This window comes from Budorcas taxicolor, chromosome 2 (genome assembly GCF_023091745.1).
Source record: "Budorcas taxicolor isolate Tak-1 chromosome 2, Takin1.1, whole genome shotgun sequence".
Classification (NCBI taxonomy): domain Eukaryota; kingdom Metazoa; phylum Chordata; class Mammalia; order Artiodactyla; family Bovidae; genus Budorcas; species Budorcas taxicolor.
In genome coordinates this window covers 4,969,032-4,985,613 of record NC_068911.1, presented here as the reverse complement: position 1 = coordinate 4,985,613, position 16,582 = coordinate 4,969,032, and the positions used below count along the sequence as shown (strand labels likewise).

Here is a 16,582-nt window from a genome sequence, read left to right as displayed (position 1 = left end):
AGTTGAAAAAGAGGTACTATTTTCACACCTAATCTGTGAGAGACAAGGCAACCTAAACTAAAGTCTTGAGTTTGGCCGTGGGGTCTGCTGCAAAGGCTTCAATTCCAAGTATCAGAAGTCACGAGCGGTTCCAGCTCCCACAACCCACAGGCCTCCAAACCTAGTGAATCCCAAGGGCTGACAAGGGCGATGCCCTGAGTTCCAAAGCCTGGAACCAGGCACTGTGGGGAGAAGGCCACGCTCTGGTCCCGCTTCGCCACACACCATGCTCCCACCTGCAGCTAACTTTCTCCCTGAAGGCAAAGAAGTCGCGAGAGGCACAAAGTCACAGTCTCTCAAACGGGGATCTAAAAAGACCAACAAGTATGTGGTGGGACCCTGTGGACAATGAAAACGGTCAAGCTACCTGACTAAATACACTATCACCCCAAACGTTGGGCCTTCCATTGCACCTTCACAATCCCTTTCGCACAAAACAGGGCCCATTTTTCTTCAAAAATGCAACCCTCGCCTTCAGCCAGGGCAGAAATCTAAGGGGAGGGGGGGAAGGAAACAAGACAAAAACGGTTTCACTTCAACTTAACTCTTACAGTATTGACAGAAGAAACACCTACCCAGAACATAAACGGGAATGAAGCCACCAGGGTGCGCCGAAAGGGAACGCTGGGCTGCGGATTCTTCTTCCGGGCCGGCGGCAACCACTTCCGGGGGGACGGCGAGCGAGGCGGAAGTGCGGTCTTCCGGCGGCATCTGTCTCTGGGCGGGCCGAGGGAGGCTCCCGAGGCTGGGGGGCCGGGCCGGGATGGCGGCAGCGGCGTCCGGGGCCGGAGCAGGAGCGGCCCAAGAGAAGCAGTTCCCGCCCGCGCTGCTGAGCTTCTTCATCTACAACCCGCGCTTCGGGCCGCGCGAGGGAGAGGTAAGTGGAGCGGGGGCGCGCGTGGGCGTCCGTGGGCGGCAGAGGGCCCGGGGTAGGGGGGCTGCTGGATGGGGTCCGGCCCGGGCAGCCGCGGGGTGCGCCTGGGGTCGTCGCTTGTCAGTCTCCCCTTACCGACCGGCCTTTACCGGACTGTTTTGTGCTGGGTGTGCGGCAGGGCCCAGACAACGCGGGCAGGGTCTGGTTACAGATCCCAGATCAGTGCCTGTTTACTGGGTGAAGGTTCGTCGGGCTAATCACACAGGTGGAGTCTCTCTTCTCTTAACATCAACTCTGGATGATTAAAGTTGAGCTTTTGTCTTTGTTGCTGGAAGTCCTCCGCCTAGAAACGTAGAACAAGAGTGGGAGACGGTAGTCCTGTAATGCAGGCTTGGCGGATCTTCGGAAAGTTTTTTTTTTTTTTTTTTTTTTCTTTTTTCCGGTTTAGGAAGTTAAATCGGATGGGAGCGGATGGTTTTGTTTTGGTTTTTTATCATTACTTTTTTCAAGGTGGGGACGGTAACTTCCTCAAAGGGTGTCCGGCGCCAAGTTTTGGTGGCAGGAAATCACGGTCTTTTTAAAGGCTGCCAGTCCAAATGCTTGTGAACTTGCTGGGTTTAATTTGTGGGGAGGTGTATGTCTGTGCACATGCACACACACTTATTTCTTACAAGCATTGATGTATTACAAATTAGCATGGAGAAAGAAATCCAGAGGTGGAGTTTTCAGCATCGTTGTCTGATTTAGTTCAGATGGCATATGACTTACCAAATATCACAATTGCCTTTCATGCAGGTGGGCGTTTGTTACACCCTGAAGAGAAGATAATCTTTGTTTTTCTAAAAGGGGCTTTTGTTTTGTCTTGCCAGCTAGCACATAAGAGAGGCTGACACTAAGTATTGTCAACAGCTAAGACAGAAAAAATGCTTATGTCAATGTTGTGATTCTCTCTCTTCATACTTTAGGAGGAAAATAAAATTTTGTTTTATTATCCAAATGAAGTAGAAAAGAATGAAAAAATTAGAAACGTTGGATTATGTGAAGCTATTGTACAGTTTACAAGGTAATACCTTTCAATGTGCTTTTGCAGAGCTCAGTGAATTCTTAAAACTTCCGTTGGGGGATTGTCGCTGACATTCTTTTACCCTTTTTAGGACCTTTAGTCCATCAAAACCTGCAAAATCTTTACATACGCAGAAGAACAGACAGTTCTTCAATGAACCAGAGGAAAATTTCTGGATGGTCATGGTATTTACATATACAGTACACTTTTCTGAATTTGTATTATACAGTTATGGGTGATCTTTACCGTTAGGAATTCAAGGAAGTCCTCTGGTCATTGCGTCAGAGGAGAGTTACAGTACATTCAGTAGCAATTTAAAAATCAAACTCCTGTTTGGTGTATTTGTTTTTGGGGAAAATTTTAAAACACATATAATTGATTCCTTAAATCAAAATTTGTAGGTTGTTCGGAATCCTATCATTGAAAAGCAAAGTAAAGATGGAAAACCAGTTGTTGAATACCAAGAGGAGGAGTTGCTGGTAATGTGTCATTTTTTATTTCATATTTTTAGGGAAAAAATTGTTACTATCTTGAGTAACTGACTTGTTCAGCTTTAATTTATGTCACTTTGGCAGAAGTTTCTCAAGGTCGGCACAGGGGAATGTTGTGCTTGTCTCCATGAGCACAGTCTTATAAAAACATGTATGTGCCGTCTCTTACCACTGCCTTCCTCTATTCATCTGTGTTTGAAGCCCTCCAAAAAATTAGACTTGTTTGCTCAGTCGTGTTCAGCTCTTTGCAACTCCATGGACTGTAGCCTGCCAGGCTCCTCTGTCCATGGGATTTTCCAGCCAAGAATTACTGGAGAGAATTGCCGAACTAGGCTTCAGTTCAGTTCACTCGCTCACTTGTGTCGGACTCTTTTGGGACCCCATGCATGGACTGCAGCACGCCAGGCTTCCCTGTCCATCACCAACTCCCAGAGCTTGCTCAAACTCATGTCCATCAAGTCAGTGGTGGCTCTCCAACCATCTCACCCTCTGTCGTCCACCTTTTCCTCCTGCCTTCATTCTTTCCCAGCATCAGGGTCTTTTCCAGTGAGTAAGTTCTTCCCATTAGGTGCCCAAAGTATTGGAGTTTCAGCTTCAGCATCAATCCTTCCAATGAATATTCAAGACTTATTTCCTTTAGGATGAACTGGTTGGATCTCCTTGCAGTCCAAGGGACTCTCAAGAGTCTTCTCCAACACCACAGTTCAAAAGTACCAATTCTTTGGCGCTCAGCTTTCTTTGTGACTCAACTCTCACATCCATACATGACCACTGGAAAAACCATAGGCTTGACTAGATGGACCTTTGTCGGCAAAGTAATGTCTCTGCTTTTTAGTATGCTGTTTATGTTGGTCATAGCTTTTCTTAGGCTTACTGGTTCATAATTGAATTTAAATACCTCTTAGTTTCAGCACACAACTATTATAGGACCATGTGTATGAAGATTCTGTTGCTTTACCAAGCGTCACTATACCTTTACTATGCAGTTGATTATTTTCTTGCTTTCCCTCGAATGAGATCTGTGCTGTTTCTGTGCTGTTTGTAGGACAAGGTTTATAGCTCGGTGCTCCAGCAGTGCTACAGCATGTACAAGGTAAGCACGACACGTTTTCTAGGCTGAGAGTCTAGCCACTTACCCCGATTTACGTGGGTCATTTAAAATAATTCTTAATTCTCTACATGACTGTAAGGTAACTGTGTGTCACGGGGAAGAAATAACGGGGCCTGTGAAGCAGCATTGAGGTTTATGCCTGTACTGATTCATGCAGTACAGAGAGAGCCCTTTTCTCTTACCCGGCTTGTCCTAAGAGTATATCTGCATCAGTGAATGATAAAATCCATGTTCTTAAGGAAAGTAGAGAGTGCAGAGATTTCTATGATATAAGAAGTCTAGCAATATTGTTTATATAAAGTGAAACTTAGATATGAGTTCAGATTTTTTTAAAATGCCCAGAACAATTGGGTGATTTTACAAAAATTACATTATCCCTTAACAGTGTTTTGATATTTTGTGACTTATAACTCACTTTCTAATGTAAATATTTTGTATATTGAAAAAGAATTGTGGGATGAAATAAGCAGAAATAATGTAAAAGAAAATGAAGAACTTGTTATATTGGGAAATTGAAGGACAAAAATTTTTTTTTCCTTAATCTTTTACACCATTAGCTTTTTAATGGTACATTTCTGAGAGCCATGGAAGATGGAGGTGTCAAGCTCCTAAAAGAAAGATTAGAGAAATTCTTCCATCGAGTAAGTATTCAGAATTTTATTTGTAATCTTGGTAATTATCAAACTGACTGTTAGAGAAATACAGACAAGTTTGCTTCTCACATACAAACAAACCTAGAAATTGGAGTTGGCGTGGAGACTCAGGCATAGTGGGACAGAATCAGACCACTGAGGAAATAGATTTGTATTTGTTTCTTTTTTTTTTTAAGCTTTAACCTTTGGTTTATTTTTTTTTTTAATTTATTTTGCCACATGGCAAATGGGACCTTAGATCCCCAACCAAGGATCAGACCTACACCCCCTGCGTTGGAGACCCAGAGTCAAACACTGGATCACTAGGGAAGTCCCTAGGCTTGTACTCGTGAATCAGAGCTTCCTGCCAGTTGTGCACAGCTCCTTAAAGCACCTTGGAGATGTCTTCTGGCTTCATCCTTGACCCACCTGTGTCTATCAGTGTGGGCTTACTCCAAAGCAAAGGAAACTTCCTTGGGGTGGATTGGTTCATTAGCAAAATCGCACATTCTCGTGGATCAATTGTGTTCATTAAACGGGCGTCACCTGTACTGACTTAAGGTGAAGTCTGCGGCTGTAACACAGATCTTTCTCCCCTTAGTAGTCATGAGTGTGATCTTTTCCCCTACATTGTTCTCCTTCTCCCTCTGTCAATTTTGCATATTTTATGCTGAAAAAAGTGAAAGAGTTAGTCACTCAGTCATGTCCAACTCTTTGCAACCCCATGGACTGTAGCCCACCAGGTTCCTCTGTCCATGGGACTCTCCAGGCAAGAATACTGGAGTGGGTAGCCATTCCCTTCTCAGGGGATCTTCCCAACCCAGGGATTGAACCCCAGTCTCCTGCATTGCAGGCAGGTTCTTTACCGTCTGAGCCACCAGGGAAGTATCCCTGGTCAGATTCAGTTTGTCTTAGAGGAATGAGTCTCAACTGATCTTTCTCCCTATACTACTTTAATGTCTGTCTGTGAATTATTTTGTTTTTATGAATTACTTTTATTTGTCTCTTCACTTTAATGATCATAATCGTTGACTCTGACTCTCCCCTGGCTCCTGTTCTCGTCTTTATTCCTCTTCTGTCCACCATCACTGACTGCATGCCCTTCCAGTGTGATTTTAGTATGAATTGGTCCATAATACCATGTGCAGAGGTCAGTCTAATCTGAACAGCACTAATAAGGAATTAAACACCTCACAGAGAGAAAACACAAAGCTGAAAGGACACTAATTACATTTGAACTTATTTTTTTGAAATTGGTACTGATTCCGTATCCAGTTCCCTGTGGTTCACCTCCATGTTGATCTTGTAAATGTGCTGTTTGCTAGCGTATACTTGTACCTCAAATTAAGACCTGTTATTTTCAGCTGCCAGAGTACTAGCTTCTGTGTGCTGTTAGTAAGTTTTATGCCTTTTTTCCTGCAGTATTTGCAAACATTGCATTTGCAGTCCTGCGATCTACTGGACATATTTGGTGGGATCAGCTTCTTCCCATTGGATAAAATGACTTATTTGAAAATCCAGTCCTTTATTAACAGAATGGAAGAAAGCCTGAGTATAGTCAAGTACACTGCCTTTCTCTATAATGATCAACTCATCTGGTAGGTACTCCCGTGTTTTAGGATCATAAAAACAGCAGTGACTGGATTGATAGCAGGTTGTCAAACTGGAAATAACAGCCGGGGGTGGGGGTGGGGTGGGGTGGGAAGCGCCTTTCTAGATATTGTCAAAATAAGGCAGTGATTGTTTAAAACCAAAATTAGGGTAATTTTGTTTAAAATTACTGAGCAGGGGAGTTTAAAACTGGTTCCATGAATGATGGGGAAAATGTTAGGTTTAAGAATCCTATTTTGATTTTGGTATTTTTCCAAAAACATCTTCAAAGAATCAGTATAGTAAATGTGATTTTCATAGTTTCTTTTAAAGAAGCTAGTATTTTAAAACATCCAAGAAGTTAAAGGTACTATAAAGTCAGGAAATTAACCCGCTGTCTTCAAGCTATATTTGGGTCTTGTCTCCTAGGGGCCAAAACATAATTTCTTTGATAAAAGTGTTGCTACTCAAGAAGCAAAGATAAACTGTTACTAAATGTTCTCAGTGACCGAAGACTAAACCCCGGAAGAGCTGTGTGAATGTGCCTGAGCCCTCTGGGGCCCCAGCCACGTCTGGGGGGCCGAGCGTTTGCAGCTGAGAGGGGTCTGCCCCGGATGAGCCTGAGGTTCCTGGGGCCGGGGCCAGCGGAAGGCCCTCCTGCTCAGAGCCATTCCGTTTGAGGGTTTGTGTCTCGGGCTCCTCGTTTGTGCTCCGTGAATGTTGATGGCAAGGAGTGTTCCTGTGCTGACAGGCCAGGCTTCTAACATAACCTGCGACTTACCTGGGAAAGAAGAGAGGGCCTTGAGGGCCTTGGGGTGTCAGGCAGAGGCTTGGTTTCTATCAAGGGAGATTTCGATTTAATAGGGGGAAAAAAAAAACCCCAGATACAGACTCATTGTTTATATCCTTACCTGAAAAACTGATTTTGGATCAAGTCCAACAGCGCCGGCTGGATTCTCTGCACTTTTCCACATGCCACTTAACTTTTGTCTCGTTTCAGAGTGGATGGTTTCCCCGAAAGTTTGTTTCTTTCTCTGCCCGTTTTTTGCCTACTCTGAAACTGAGAGAATTAACACCCACATACATGTCTGAGACATAACAGGACCAAGTTCCTTGTCCACAGCGTGCACTGTATTCAGGGTGGCGGGTGAGAGCAAGCGTGACCAGTAGCCCAGAAATCTGGTACCTGGAGCAGAGTGGCCATCAGCTGCTGATGCTCCCTGGATAATCCCACGTGAAGAGTCAGAGATGATGTTTAATCACAAAACAGTGGGCAGACGGAAGACCAATTCCAGTCTTTTAACACAGTACTTTTCTGATGTCGCAGGAGTGGATTAGAGCAAGACGACATGAGGATTTTATACAAATACCTCACCACATCTCTGTTCCCGAGGCATATCGAACCTGAGGTATGATGGGGTACTGATCTCTAGAGACAGATGGATAAATAGGTACTTAGGGGAGTGGAGGGGAGTGGTGGGGGCAGCTCTGATCTGCAGTTCACACTGTTGGTGTGACGCTCAGTGACGGACTGTCTGCTGGCATCCACGGAAGTGCCCCCAGGACCCCTGCAGACACCCAGGCCCACCTGTGCTCCAGTCTGTTTTATAAAACGGCTTAGTGTTTGCATGTGAGCTGCACACGCGCACATCCTCCCCTGTACTTTGAATGGTCTCTAGATTTTTATAATACTCAAGACAAAAAATAAGAAAAACCCTGATACAATGTAAACATTACATAAGTAGGTGCCAGCATGTGGCAAATTCAAGGTTTGCTTTTGGAAACTTTAAAGCTTTTCCTCCCTGTTTTCAGCCTGCAGTTGGTTGAATCCGCATAAGGTGGAATCCGCAGGTGTAGAAACCTCTTGTGTCACTTAGCACGGAGAGCTGCGTATGCCAGCTTTTCTGCATTTTGTTCAGATGCAGTTGCAGAGGGTGTAAGGGAAGCCGGATCTCTAGGCTGGGTTCTGGGAGCCCTCGGAATGCCCACGATCTTGGACGAAACAGTGGTCTTTGCACCTGTGAACGGGAGATCCAGCCCTGAGTTGATTTTAGACTGCCTGCCTGGCTTTTCCACTCTGGCACCGATTCTCCCACTTTGCTGCACAAAACTGTAAATAATACCACAGTGCTTTCCCCAAAGCATCCATTTTTAGCTTTAATTAGGTAAAGTATTCATAAGCCATGAAATTATCATTTTGACCCAAGGGTGCATGCGTGCACACGTGCACACACACACTCTCCCTTGCTCTATTTTTTAAGGCCATGACTTGAAATAACAGGAAAATATCTTTTAGATAAGAAATCTCAGGTTTTGAGAAGGACCCAGTCCTGCCCTGACTTCCCTTCTAGGTGGTTTGAATACAGTGGCTCACGTTGCTGGAGTTCATGCTACACACCAGACACAGTATATGTACCCAGAAAACTTGCATTATCTCATGACATCCTGAGAGCTGGGGACCTCATCTCCATCTTACAGAAAGGAGACCCAGGCTTGAGGGGCTCTCATGACTCACCCAGTGCCCCCCACCTAGCAAGCGACAGAGCCAGGACTTGATCTCTGGGTCCGCCTGATGCTAAAGCACCTGCTTTCAAACACGCCCTCAGAAGGACCCTCAGGAGACTTTCCCATGGAGGGGCGGTGCTGTTGTAGCAGCTGAAAACTCTCTTGCTGCTTTATTAAACTTCTCAAGAGCCAGATTTCTAAAACAGAAGCGTAAATGGGCCAGCGGGTGCACGGACACGGGAGGACGTGTCTCAGTGCAGGCTGCATCTGTGAGAGTTAGCTTTGTGTTCTTACTGTCAAATTTGACAGTGTTTTTCAGTCTTTCAAGTTGTATGCTAAAACCTTACATGGGCTAGAAGAACATCAAAAAGTTTTAGAATAAACTTTAGCTAGCATTACTGTTAGATTTGGATTTTTTTTTTTCATTTCCTACACATATTGAAATAGTGTGTCTTCAGCAGAAGAAAACAGGAATGTGATACAAAGAAAAACCTACAAGGAGCCACAGCGTCATGACCAAAGGCAGGGACTTTGAAGTCAGACAGGCTTGGGTTTGCTACCCGGCCCCTCCACTCAGGAGCTGGGCGCATTGGTGAACTTCTTCAAACTTTAGTTTCCGCTTCTGAAAAATTGGGAGAGGGCATTCCCCACAGGGGTGAAACAAGATGAAATTAAGTAATTGACGTCATTGCCTAGCACGCGTCAGCCTTCGGTTATTGCTGTCAAACCCATATGTGGAACTTGGGGTACAGTGAAGTTCTGGTTAAAACCAGTGAGTCCTTTTGTACCTCTGTAATCCTCCTCCCCCACCCCTTTTTTTTGGTGGGGATGAATATGGGAAACTGATACAGATATGTGGCATGGAGTCAACCAGTAGATACGAATGCTGTTTCTTATAGTGTTGAATATAGAAAATCTAAGAAGTCACATGTCGATATTAAATCTGTTTACAGTTGGCGGGAAGGGATTCTCCAATAAGGGCAGAAATGCCCGGAAACCTCCAACACTATGGAAGGTAGGACTTCTGCCCTCTGATAGACAGTACTGGATTTTATTATCTTTTCTGGTAAAGATAAAATCACGAACACTGAATTGCCTTTGTGCTGCTTTGCTGAAAATAATCAGCAAAGGAAATCCTTTTGGTTGCAATGAATTAAAACTATTCCTTTTTTTATTTTCTGATGTGGTGTTTTCTAAGTAGTGTCTAGCTTCCCCCCAAAAAGGGGGTGTGTATTACCACCCTTTATAGGAATGCACTGTTTATATATTCCTGCTTATATCTGCCTGATTGAATCAACGCATCTCTGTGCTTGCTTTTCAGATTTCTCACTGGCCCCTTGAACCTTAATGATCCAGAAGCAAAATGCAGATTCCCCAAAATTTTTGTAAATACAGACGACACTTACGAAGCTCTGCACTTAATTGTTTATAAGGTAACAGTCGTCTCTCGCTCCACAGTTACAGATCAATGCTAAAGTAGATCTTTCTGGCACAGCTTCCACCGGGTGCACCAGTTGGTGTGCAGGCCTCTCGCATGATCCTTGGAACAGTGTCCTCGCAAGTTCTAATTGCTGTAAAACTCGAAATGGGTGCTTTCTGGAGTAAGAGGTTTATTTTCAGTCCCCGTGGAACAGCTCCGTGATTTGTGAGAGGGTCAGTGTCTGCGGCCATGACTCACAAGTCCTGCCAGTGAACGGGTCAGGCGGTAAAGGCCGCTGCCACCTGTCATTTGACGCCTGCCCACCCTTCAGTGGATTCTGCCTCTGCTCTGATTTTAAAGCTGTGGGCTTGCTAATTCACAAGGATAGTCTTGAGTTTCCATCAGGATGCTGTCTTATCAGGATGTAAGTTTACATTGTGTGGTCGCTACGTTGTTTCAGACTCTCTGCAACCCCATGGACCGTAGCCCGCCAGGCTCCTCTGTCCACGGGATTGCCCAGGCAAGAATACTGGAGTGGGTTGCCATTTCCTTCTCCAGGGGATCTTCCTGACCCCGGGATTGAACCCATGTCTCCTGCATTGCAGGCGGATTCCTTACCACTGAGCCACCAGGGAAGCCCCATGTTTATGTTAGGTTGGGTGGTTTTTATTTGGCTACGTCAGGTCTTAGTTGCGGCACAGAGGGTCTCTGATCTTTGTGACCAGGCGCAGGCTTCCAGCTGGCCTCTGGACAGTCATGTGGACAGTACAGGCCCTGTTTCTCCCAGCAGTGACAGGTGACAGCGTGGGGCGTGTTGCCTTCCAGGGAGGCTCACCCAAGCCGTGACGTCCAGAGACTGGATGCCGGCCCCGCTGACCACCCTCATGGCCGACTATCTGTAGCTGGCCTCCCGGAGGCCCAGCTGACCTGCGTGAGCTCAGGGCCACGAGGGGTTGCTGGTCTGTTCTCTTTCGTTTTGAAGTCTTCTCCTCGTCTGGTTTTGGCATAAGGGTGGTATCCTGTTTTTGAAGGCTTTCTGAAGGACAGGTGTGAATTCTTCACGTTTGGTCACAGCAAAGCCTGCATCTGGGCTTGCTCTGGGGGCGTGTTTAAATCATTAATCAGCCTCTTTACTTCCTGTAGGTCTTCTCTGATTTTCTTTTCCTCTGAGTCAGTTTTAGTAGTTGTATCTTTTTAGGAATTTGTCCGCTTTAGGCTGTTCAAGTTGCTGGTGTCCAGCGTTGTCATGTCATATAGGCTTGTACTGTGGTCTTTCAAAGGCAGCAGTGTGGTCTCCCGTCCCACTCCTTTCAGTCATGTGCGTCTTTTCTCTCCTGGGTCCAGATGGGCCATCTAAAGGGTTTTCAGTTTGGTTGATCTTTTCAGGGGATCGTGTTTTGGTTTCATTTTTCCCTCTTGTTTTTCTGTTCTCTGTTTCAGTTTATTTCCATTCCAGTCGTCACATCCTTCCTTCTGCTTGCTTTGTGGTTAGTTTGCGCTTCTTTTTTCCAAGGTCTTAAGATTGAAAGTTGTTACTGATTTGAGGTCTTGCTTCTTTTTTAATATATGCGTTCACAGCTGTAATAAAAGACTAAAATTAAAATAGTAAGTTGTAGTAGATTGCCTTTTACAAGCGTTTCTCAACCTGCTGTCTGCCCTGAGGGAAATTTCCCTCTGGAAATTTGATTATTTTTTATATTTTTCTCCACTTACAATGTTTCCCTGGGGAGAGAGATTATTAATATGTAGATGAGGGCGGTGAATCGGGCAGGATTATCCATGAGTTAACAGTTGTCGAGAAAGTGATGGTCCTTGGGGTTCGTGTGTATCTTTTCCATGTACATTTTTAATGTATTTGAAATTCTTCAACTTTTTTAATAGACTTTAAAAGGGCCACTTTTTTTGTTTCGTTTTCTTTAAATAAACCTCTAAGGGGTCAGGCACACAAATGTCCGATGGCAGACACAAGGGAGGCAAGCTGGGTCGGGTTTCGGGACCCTGTGTCACAGAGAGGGGCCCGTGTCCCAAGGAGGCCAGGTAGTGGCCGGAGTGAAGAGCAGTGGCCCCAGGACTCTAGATGCCTGAGGGGAGGCTGGAAATTGGGATTTTGGTAGCAAACTAGTTGGCGTCTAAGTCAAAATGACTTGAAACAAAAAGAAAGACCTATATTGGGTGGAACTGGCCTGTAAGCCACCCAGTTTGTAGCCTCTTTATGGGCAAATTATGATTACCATTCACTTTACAGAGTAGCATAAATGTCATTAGCTTTGACCATGCGAACATGAAGTTAGAGCTGAACAAGTCTGAGAAGGAGAGGTGCAAGGACACAGGGAGGTTAATGTCCTCATTAAAGAGTGGCTGTGACTGGAGGCGTGAGGACTGAGCCGCCTGAGGCTGTAAGGTGACTGTCCAGCGGAGGAACTAGAGTGGCTTAAACCGGGCGGGGGGCGGGGGGTGGGGGCGCTGGCTCAAGAGGAGCCATCCGTCGCGACAGCCAGAGGTGGTGGTGCTGCAGCCATCCGATCTAGAACAGTCCCGGTGGTTGCCGGAGGAGGAAGTTCTTTGCATTCTCCTCACAAACCTGTATGCTCTTTTTCCGGCTGCCTTGAGTTCCTGTTGTGGCTCGCAGGCTTCTCTGCTTGCAGAGCATGGACCCTAGAGCCTGTGGGCTCAGTTGCCCCAAGGCGCGTGGAATCCTAGTCCCCCGACCAGGGCCTGAACCTGTCCCCTGCCCTAGAAGGCACATTCATAACCACAGGACCACTAGGGAAGTCCCAAGCCTACATGTTCTGTTTTGACCTTTTTTTTTTTTAAACACCATTACATGACTTTGATAAATTTAAATGTTTTTTGGCTGTTTTATTTATGATCTAGCTTGCTGTAGGTTCCTGCTGCTTCTGTCATAACTGCAGTATTTGCTATAATAAAAAAAGCAAGACAAGTGACATTAATTTGCTGGGGGTTTTTTCAAACACACACACAGATTAGAATAATGAATACCCAGGTACGTATCACAGAGCTTGATTCATAATATGGTAATAATATCTCCCGCCTCTACACATTTTGTTTTTTTGTTGGAGCATTTTATTTATTTATTTATTTTTTGTTGGAGCATTTTGAATCATCCTGTCGTTCCCCTCAGAGTTCATTTTGCACCTCTAACTACTAAGGGCGTCTGTTTTTACATCAGCACCTGCCATTATCATGCCTGACCAGAATAAATAATACTTCCTTAATATCATCTAATATCCAGCCCCATCGAGATTCCTTCGGTTGACTTTAGAAAGTCTTTAGAAAGTTGATATGTTTAAAAAAAAGATTCAAACAAGGCCACTGTGTTTGGTTATTTCAGTCCTCCTTTTTTGTACCATTTCCTAATCTTGGTTTCTTTTCATCCCAGGCCATGAGTGCAGCTGTGTGCTTCATGATTGATGGTAGGTACACACATGTATCTAAGCCTTGTCTCTTTACACTTTGCTCCCTTCCATTCCTGAATGATAGATATGTTGTCATAGCAACACAGAGGCCGCATTAAGCCCTGTCGCCCATCGAGGCCCTCTGCCGTCGTCACTAGCTGTTTCTAATACCACTAAAGTCCCAGCTTGCCTGCTTCTGTGCCTTCTTGCCCATGAAGCGATCACAGGGAACACCCACCTCAAAGGAGCTTTAGAATTAAGAGAGGTAATACTTGTGCGGACCAACGGTACTGGGCCCGTGAGTGCTGCTGTAGTGTTTGTTAAATAAGTATTTGACCTTCCTTTTACTGAGGGCAGCCAGTCAGGTTACTACCCCGCAGGGCGTGCTGCAGTCCACGTTCACAGTGCAATGAGTCTTTGCCTCTTTTTCATCTTAAATATAACCAATTCTGAGCCCTGTGTCTTCTGTTTCGGAGGGCAGAGGGCTCTGATCATTTCATTGTTTTATTTCCCAGATCAGTAGTTTGCATATTGTTGTTAAGACAGTGAAATGAAAATCGAGCTCGTTAACCCCTGCCCCCCTGACACTCACTGGTATTTCTTGAATTACTCATAGCCTCCATTCAGCCCACACTGGATTTCTGCCGAAGACTGGACAGTATCGTGGGGCCCCAGCTCACAGTGCTGGCATCTGACATCTGTGAGCAGTTTAACATCAACAAGAGAATATCTGGGTTTGTACTCTGCTTCCTGGTTACTCTCAAGCGTTTAAGTGGCTTTGGGTGAATCAGGGTGGCTTTTACTTAGAACGTGGATGGTGTTTTCTGCATCCAGATGACACACGTGCTGTTTGGCCCTGTCCACAGGGCTTCCTGGGGAGCTGGTCCCCGGTTTTTCTGCCCCACGATGGTGGCTGGGGCTGGGTCTTAATGCATCCCCTCGGCCCTCCCCGATGGCGGGGTGAGTGTGTGGGGTCAGGTCTGCCAGCTCCGCCCCTGGTCTTGGCCTTGTGCACCCCTCCCCACGTGCCCCGCCGAGGCTGTGAGGTCCACGCTGGCAGTGGTGGTCAGCAGGGCTTGGCTTTGTGCAGACAGAACGCACTCGGCCTCCTGTGCAGAAGTGTTTTACCCGGCGAAGTCGGCTGTGACATGAGCCAGTACGGGTTTTTCTTTAGTCGGCAGATAACTGAGTGACTACTTTTCATAAAACACTGTACTTGAAAGAAAATCATCACAGTTAAAATATTTTTGGTTTTTAAAATGCATACTTGAGCTCACTGGGAAATTCAGTCATATTGAGTATGTCACAGATATCCAAGAAGTTACTGCCGAATGTTATGTCTTAACTGAGGTTCTTGATTTGAAGGCCTAGCCATTGAAAACACCACCTTAGCCATTATACACGCAGGGGTTTGACACTGTGGCTGTATAGCTGGGGTAATGCTATGATATTTCAGAAACTATCTTTTCAGTCTAATTGTTCTTTCAGAATGTTACCATCTGAATAACATGTGTTCACAGGTCTGAAAAAGAACCCCAGTTTAAGTTTATCTACTTCAACCATATGAATTTAGCAGAAAAAAGTACAGTTCACATGAGGAAGACACCTAGCGTGTCACTCACATCTGTCCATCCGGATCTAATGAAGATTCTGGGCGACATCAATAGTGATTTCACAAGGTAATTCTCACCCCCTCTCCAGTTAGGTGTCTGCTCTCTAATGAGAATCAGCTCCAAACACCAACTGATCCCAGGCCCCTTCAGAGGGCGAATGTCATCAAGCCCAGGAGTGGCTGGTCACTCACAGGGGCCTGACTCCCTGACCATTTCAAGTCACTCAGGTTTCCTGTTTCTTATTTCAGAATCTTTGTCACAGTCCAGCTGTGTGTATAAAATAAACAGTTGTGTCTTGACACTCCTGTCTTGCAGAGTGGACGAGGATGAAGAGATCATCGTGAAAGCCATGAGCGATTACTGGGTTGTTGGGAAGAAGTCCGACCAGAGGGAGCTGTATGTTATTTTGAATCAAAAAAATGCAAACCTGATTGAAGTCAATGGTAAATAGGGTGTGGTGTTTGAGCAGAGTTTTAATGCTACTGACGTTTCACAGACTCTTTTCATTGTGCTGGGAGCGTGTACGCAGAGTGGGCATGACTGCTCAGATTCTCAGGCAGAGGCCCCTGTTGCTCAAAGGAAACCGTCACTTGGTCTCTTTTTCTGTAACTTAGTTCCTTGAAAAACGTATGTGAAAACCTTGCCGGTTTCTTGGGAAACTTGATACAGGCCAGAAGAAAATTATTTTCGCTAATGCCGAAGGAAAAATCCCATGGCTTTATACACCATGTATTAAAATGTGCATTTTGGGAGATCCCTGGTTGCCCAGTGGTTAGGGTTAATAGCTGATGCATTAGGAACGACAGCGGTTAATACACGCCTCATTGAAAATGGGAATCGAGTGTAACGTCCAAAGAGTGATGCCTCTGTGGGGCTCCTGGTCCTCGACTCAGGGCTGCCGCTAGAGGTTTTGTGTGCTTATGTCAGATTCCTCGAGGTTTTAGAAGTTGTACTCCTGACCCCAACGCATGGATGTCCTGGGCACTTTGGGCTTGAGCTCTCTCAGGCCTAAAGAAGAGATGTTGAATAGTGATCAAGTCTCCTGTGTGTCAAGCCTTTTTATCTTTCTCTTGATTTACAAACATATCAAGGCTTCTAAGATTGAAGGTCACATTCGATGAAGACCTTTATTTAAATTTCCAGCTTTATTCCCAGAGACTTATCAGAATAAGGTACCGATCTATATCCTAAAACCTCTTAAGTGAGAATTTCTTCTCTTACTGTTTTCTGTCCTTTTTGCAGAAGAGGTCAAGAAGCTTTGCGCAACACAGTTCAACAACATATTCTTCCTGGATTGACTTCACAAGGGCTCCGTGAAACAACTTTTAAAAAGCAACTCGGCAGGCATGCTGTTTCCCACGGCTGGTCATTGGTCATATTATTGACTGGATTAATGACAATAGTAAAGCAATACTTGCTCTGAAGAGTCAAATTTCTACTCAGTCTGATGATTCCTGAGGTTTTTAGATTTTAAATATTTATGTGGAATTAAAGGTAGTCGGCTACATCTCTGTCATTCCATTCTTTTGACGTTCTGTGAATATTTTACTGGAAAATAAGACTAATAAATTGTTTAAGACGTTTGTAAAAATCCTGGTCTTGCCTTGAATCTCTGCTTGCTGGTTTCTAGACCAGGGAGCTTTGAAGGGGAGGAAGAGGTGAGTCAGCCCGCTCAGTTGGTGACGACGGGTGGATCTGGGCTCTGCCACCACCTCCAGCATTTTCTGTTTCCATTCTTCTTTTTCCCCTTTTTCCCAAGCTTATGTCGGATGATCGTTTCCTTCCTTTTTGCTAGTTTGGAAGCTTCAGGTATATTCTTATGCTTTGG

General features: G+C 45.1%; 2 protein-coding genes across 2 annotated transcripts in view; one reads left to right on the top strand and one right to left on the bottom strand.

Moving 5' to 3' along the window:
* The window catches only part of LMTK2 (lemur tyrosine kinase 2), a 159,261-nt gene extending 158,583 nt beyond the window's left edge, over positions 1–678 (bottom strand). Inside the window, exon 1 of the mRNA XM_052636364.1 lies at positions 615–678. The gene's annotated coding sequence lies outside the window, so the exon portion shown is untranslated. The remainder of the gene's footprint in view (positions 1–614) is intronic.
* On the top strand, positions 632–16,185 carry CCZ1 (CCZ1 homolog, vacuolar protein trafficking and biogenesis associated). Its single transcript, XM_052636365.1, has 15 exons — positions 632–916; positions 1,879–1,976; positions 2,068–2,161; positions 2,378–2,455; positions 3,513–3,560; positions 4,136–4,219; positions 5,633–5,808; positions 7,128–7,209; positions 9,259–9,320; positions 9,627–9,738; positions 13,126–13,159; positions 13,758–13,875; positions 14,662–14,820; positions 15,070–15,197; positions 15,997–16,185. The coding sequence occupies exons 1-15, from the start codon at positions 632–634 to the stop codon at positions 16,050–16,052; spliced, it is 1,614 nt and encodes a 537-aa protein (XP_052492325.1). The 3' UTR covers positions 16,053–16,185.
* The last annotated feature ends 397 nt before the right edge of the window (positions 16,186–16,582 follow it).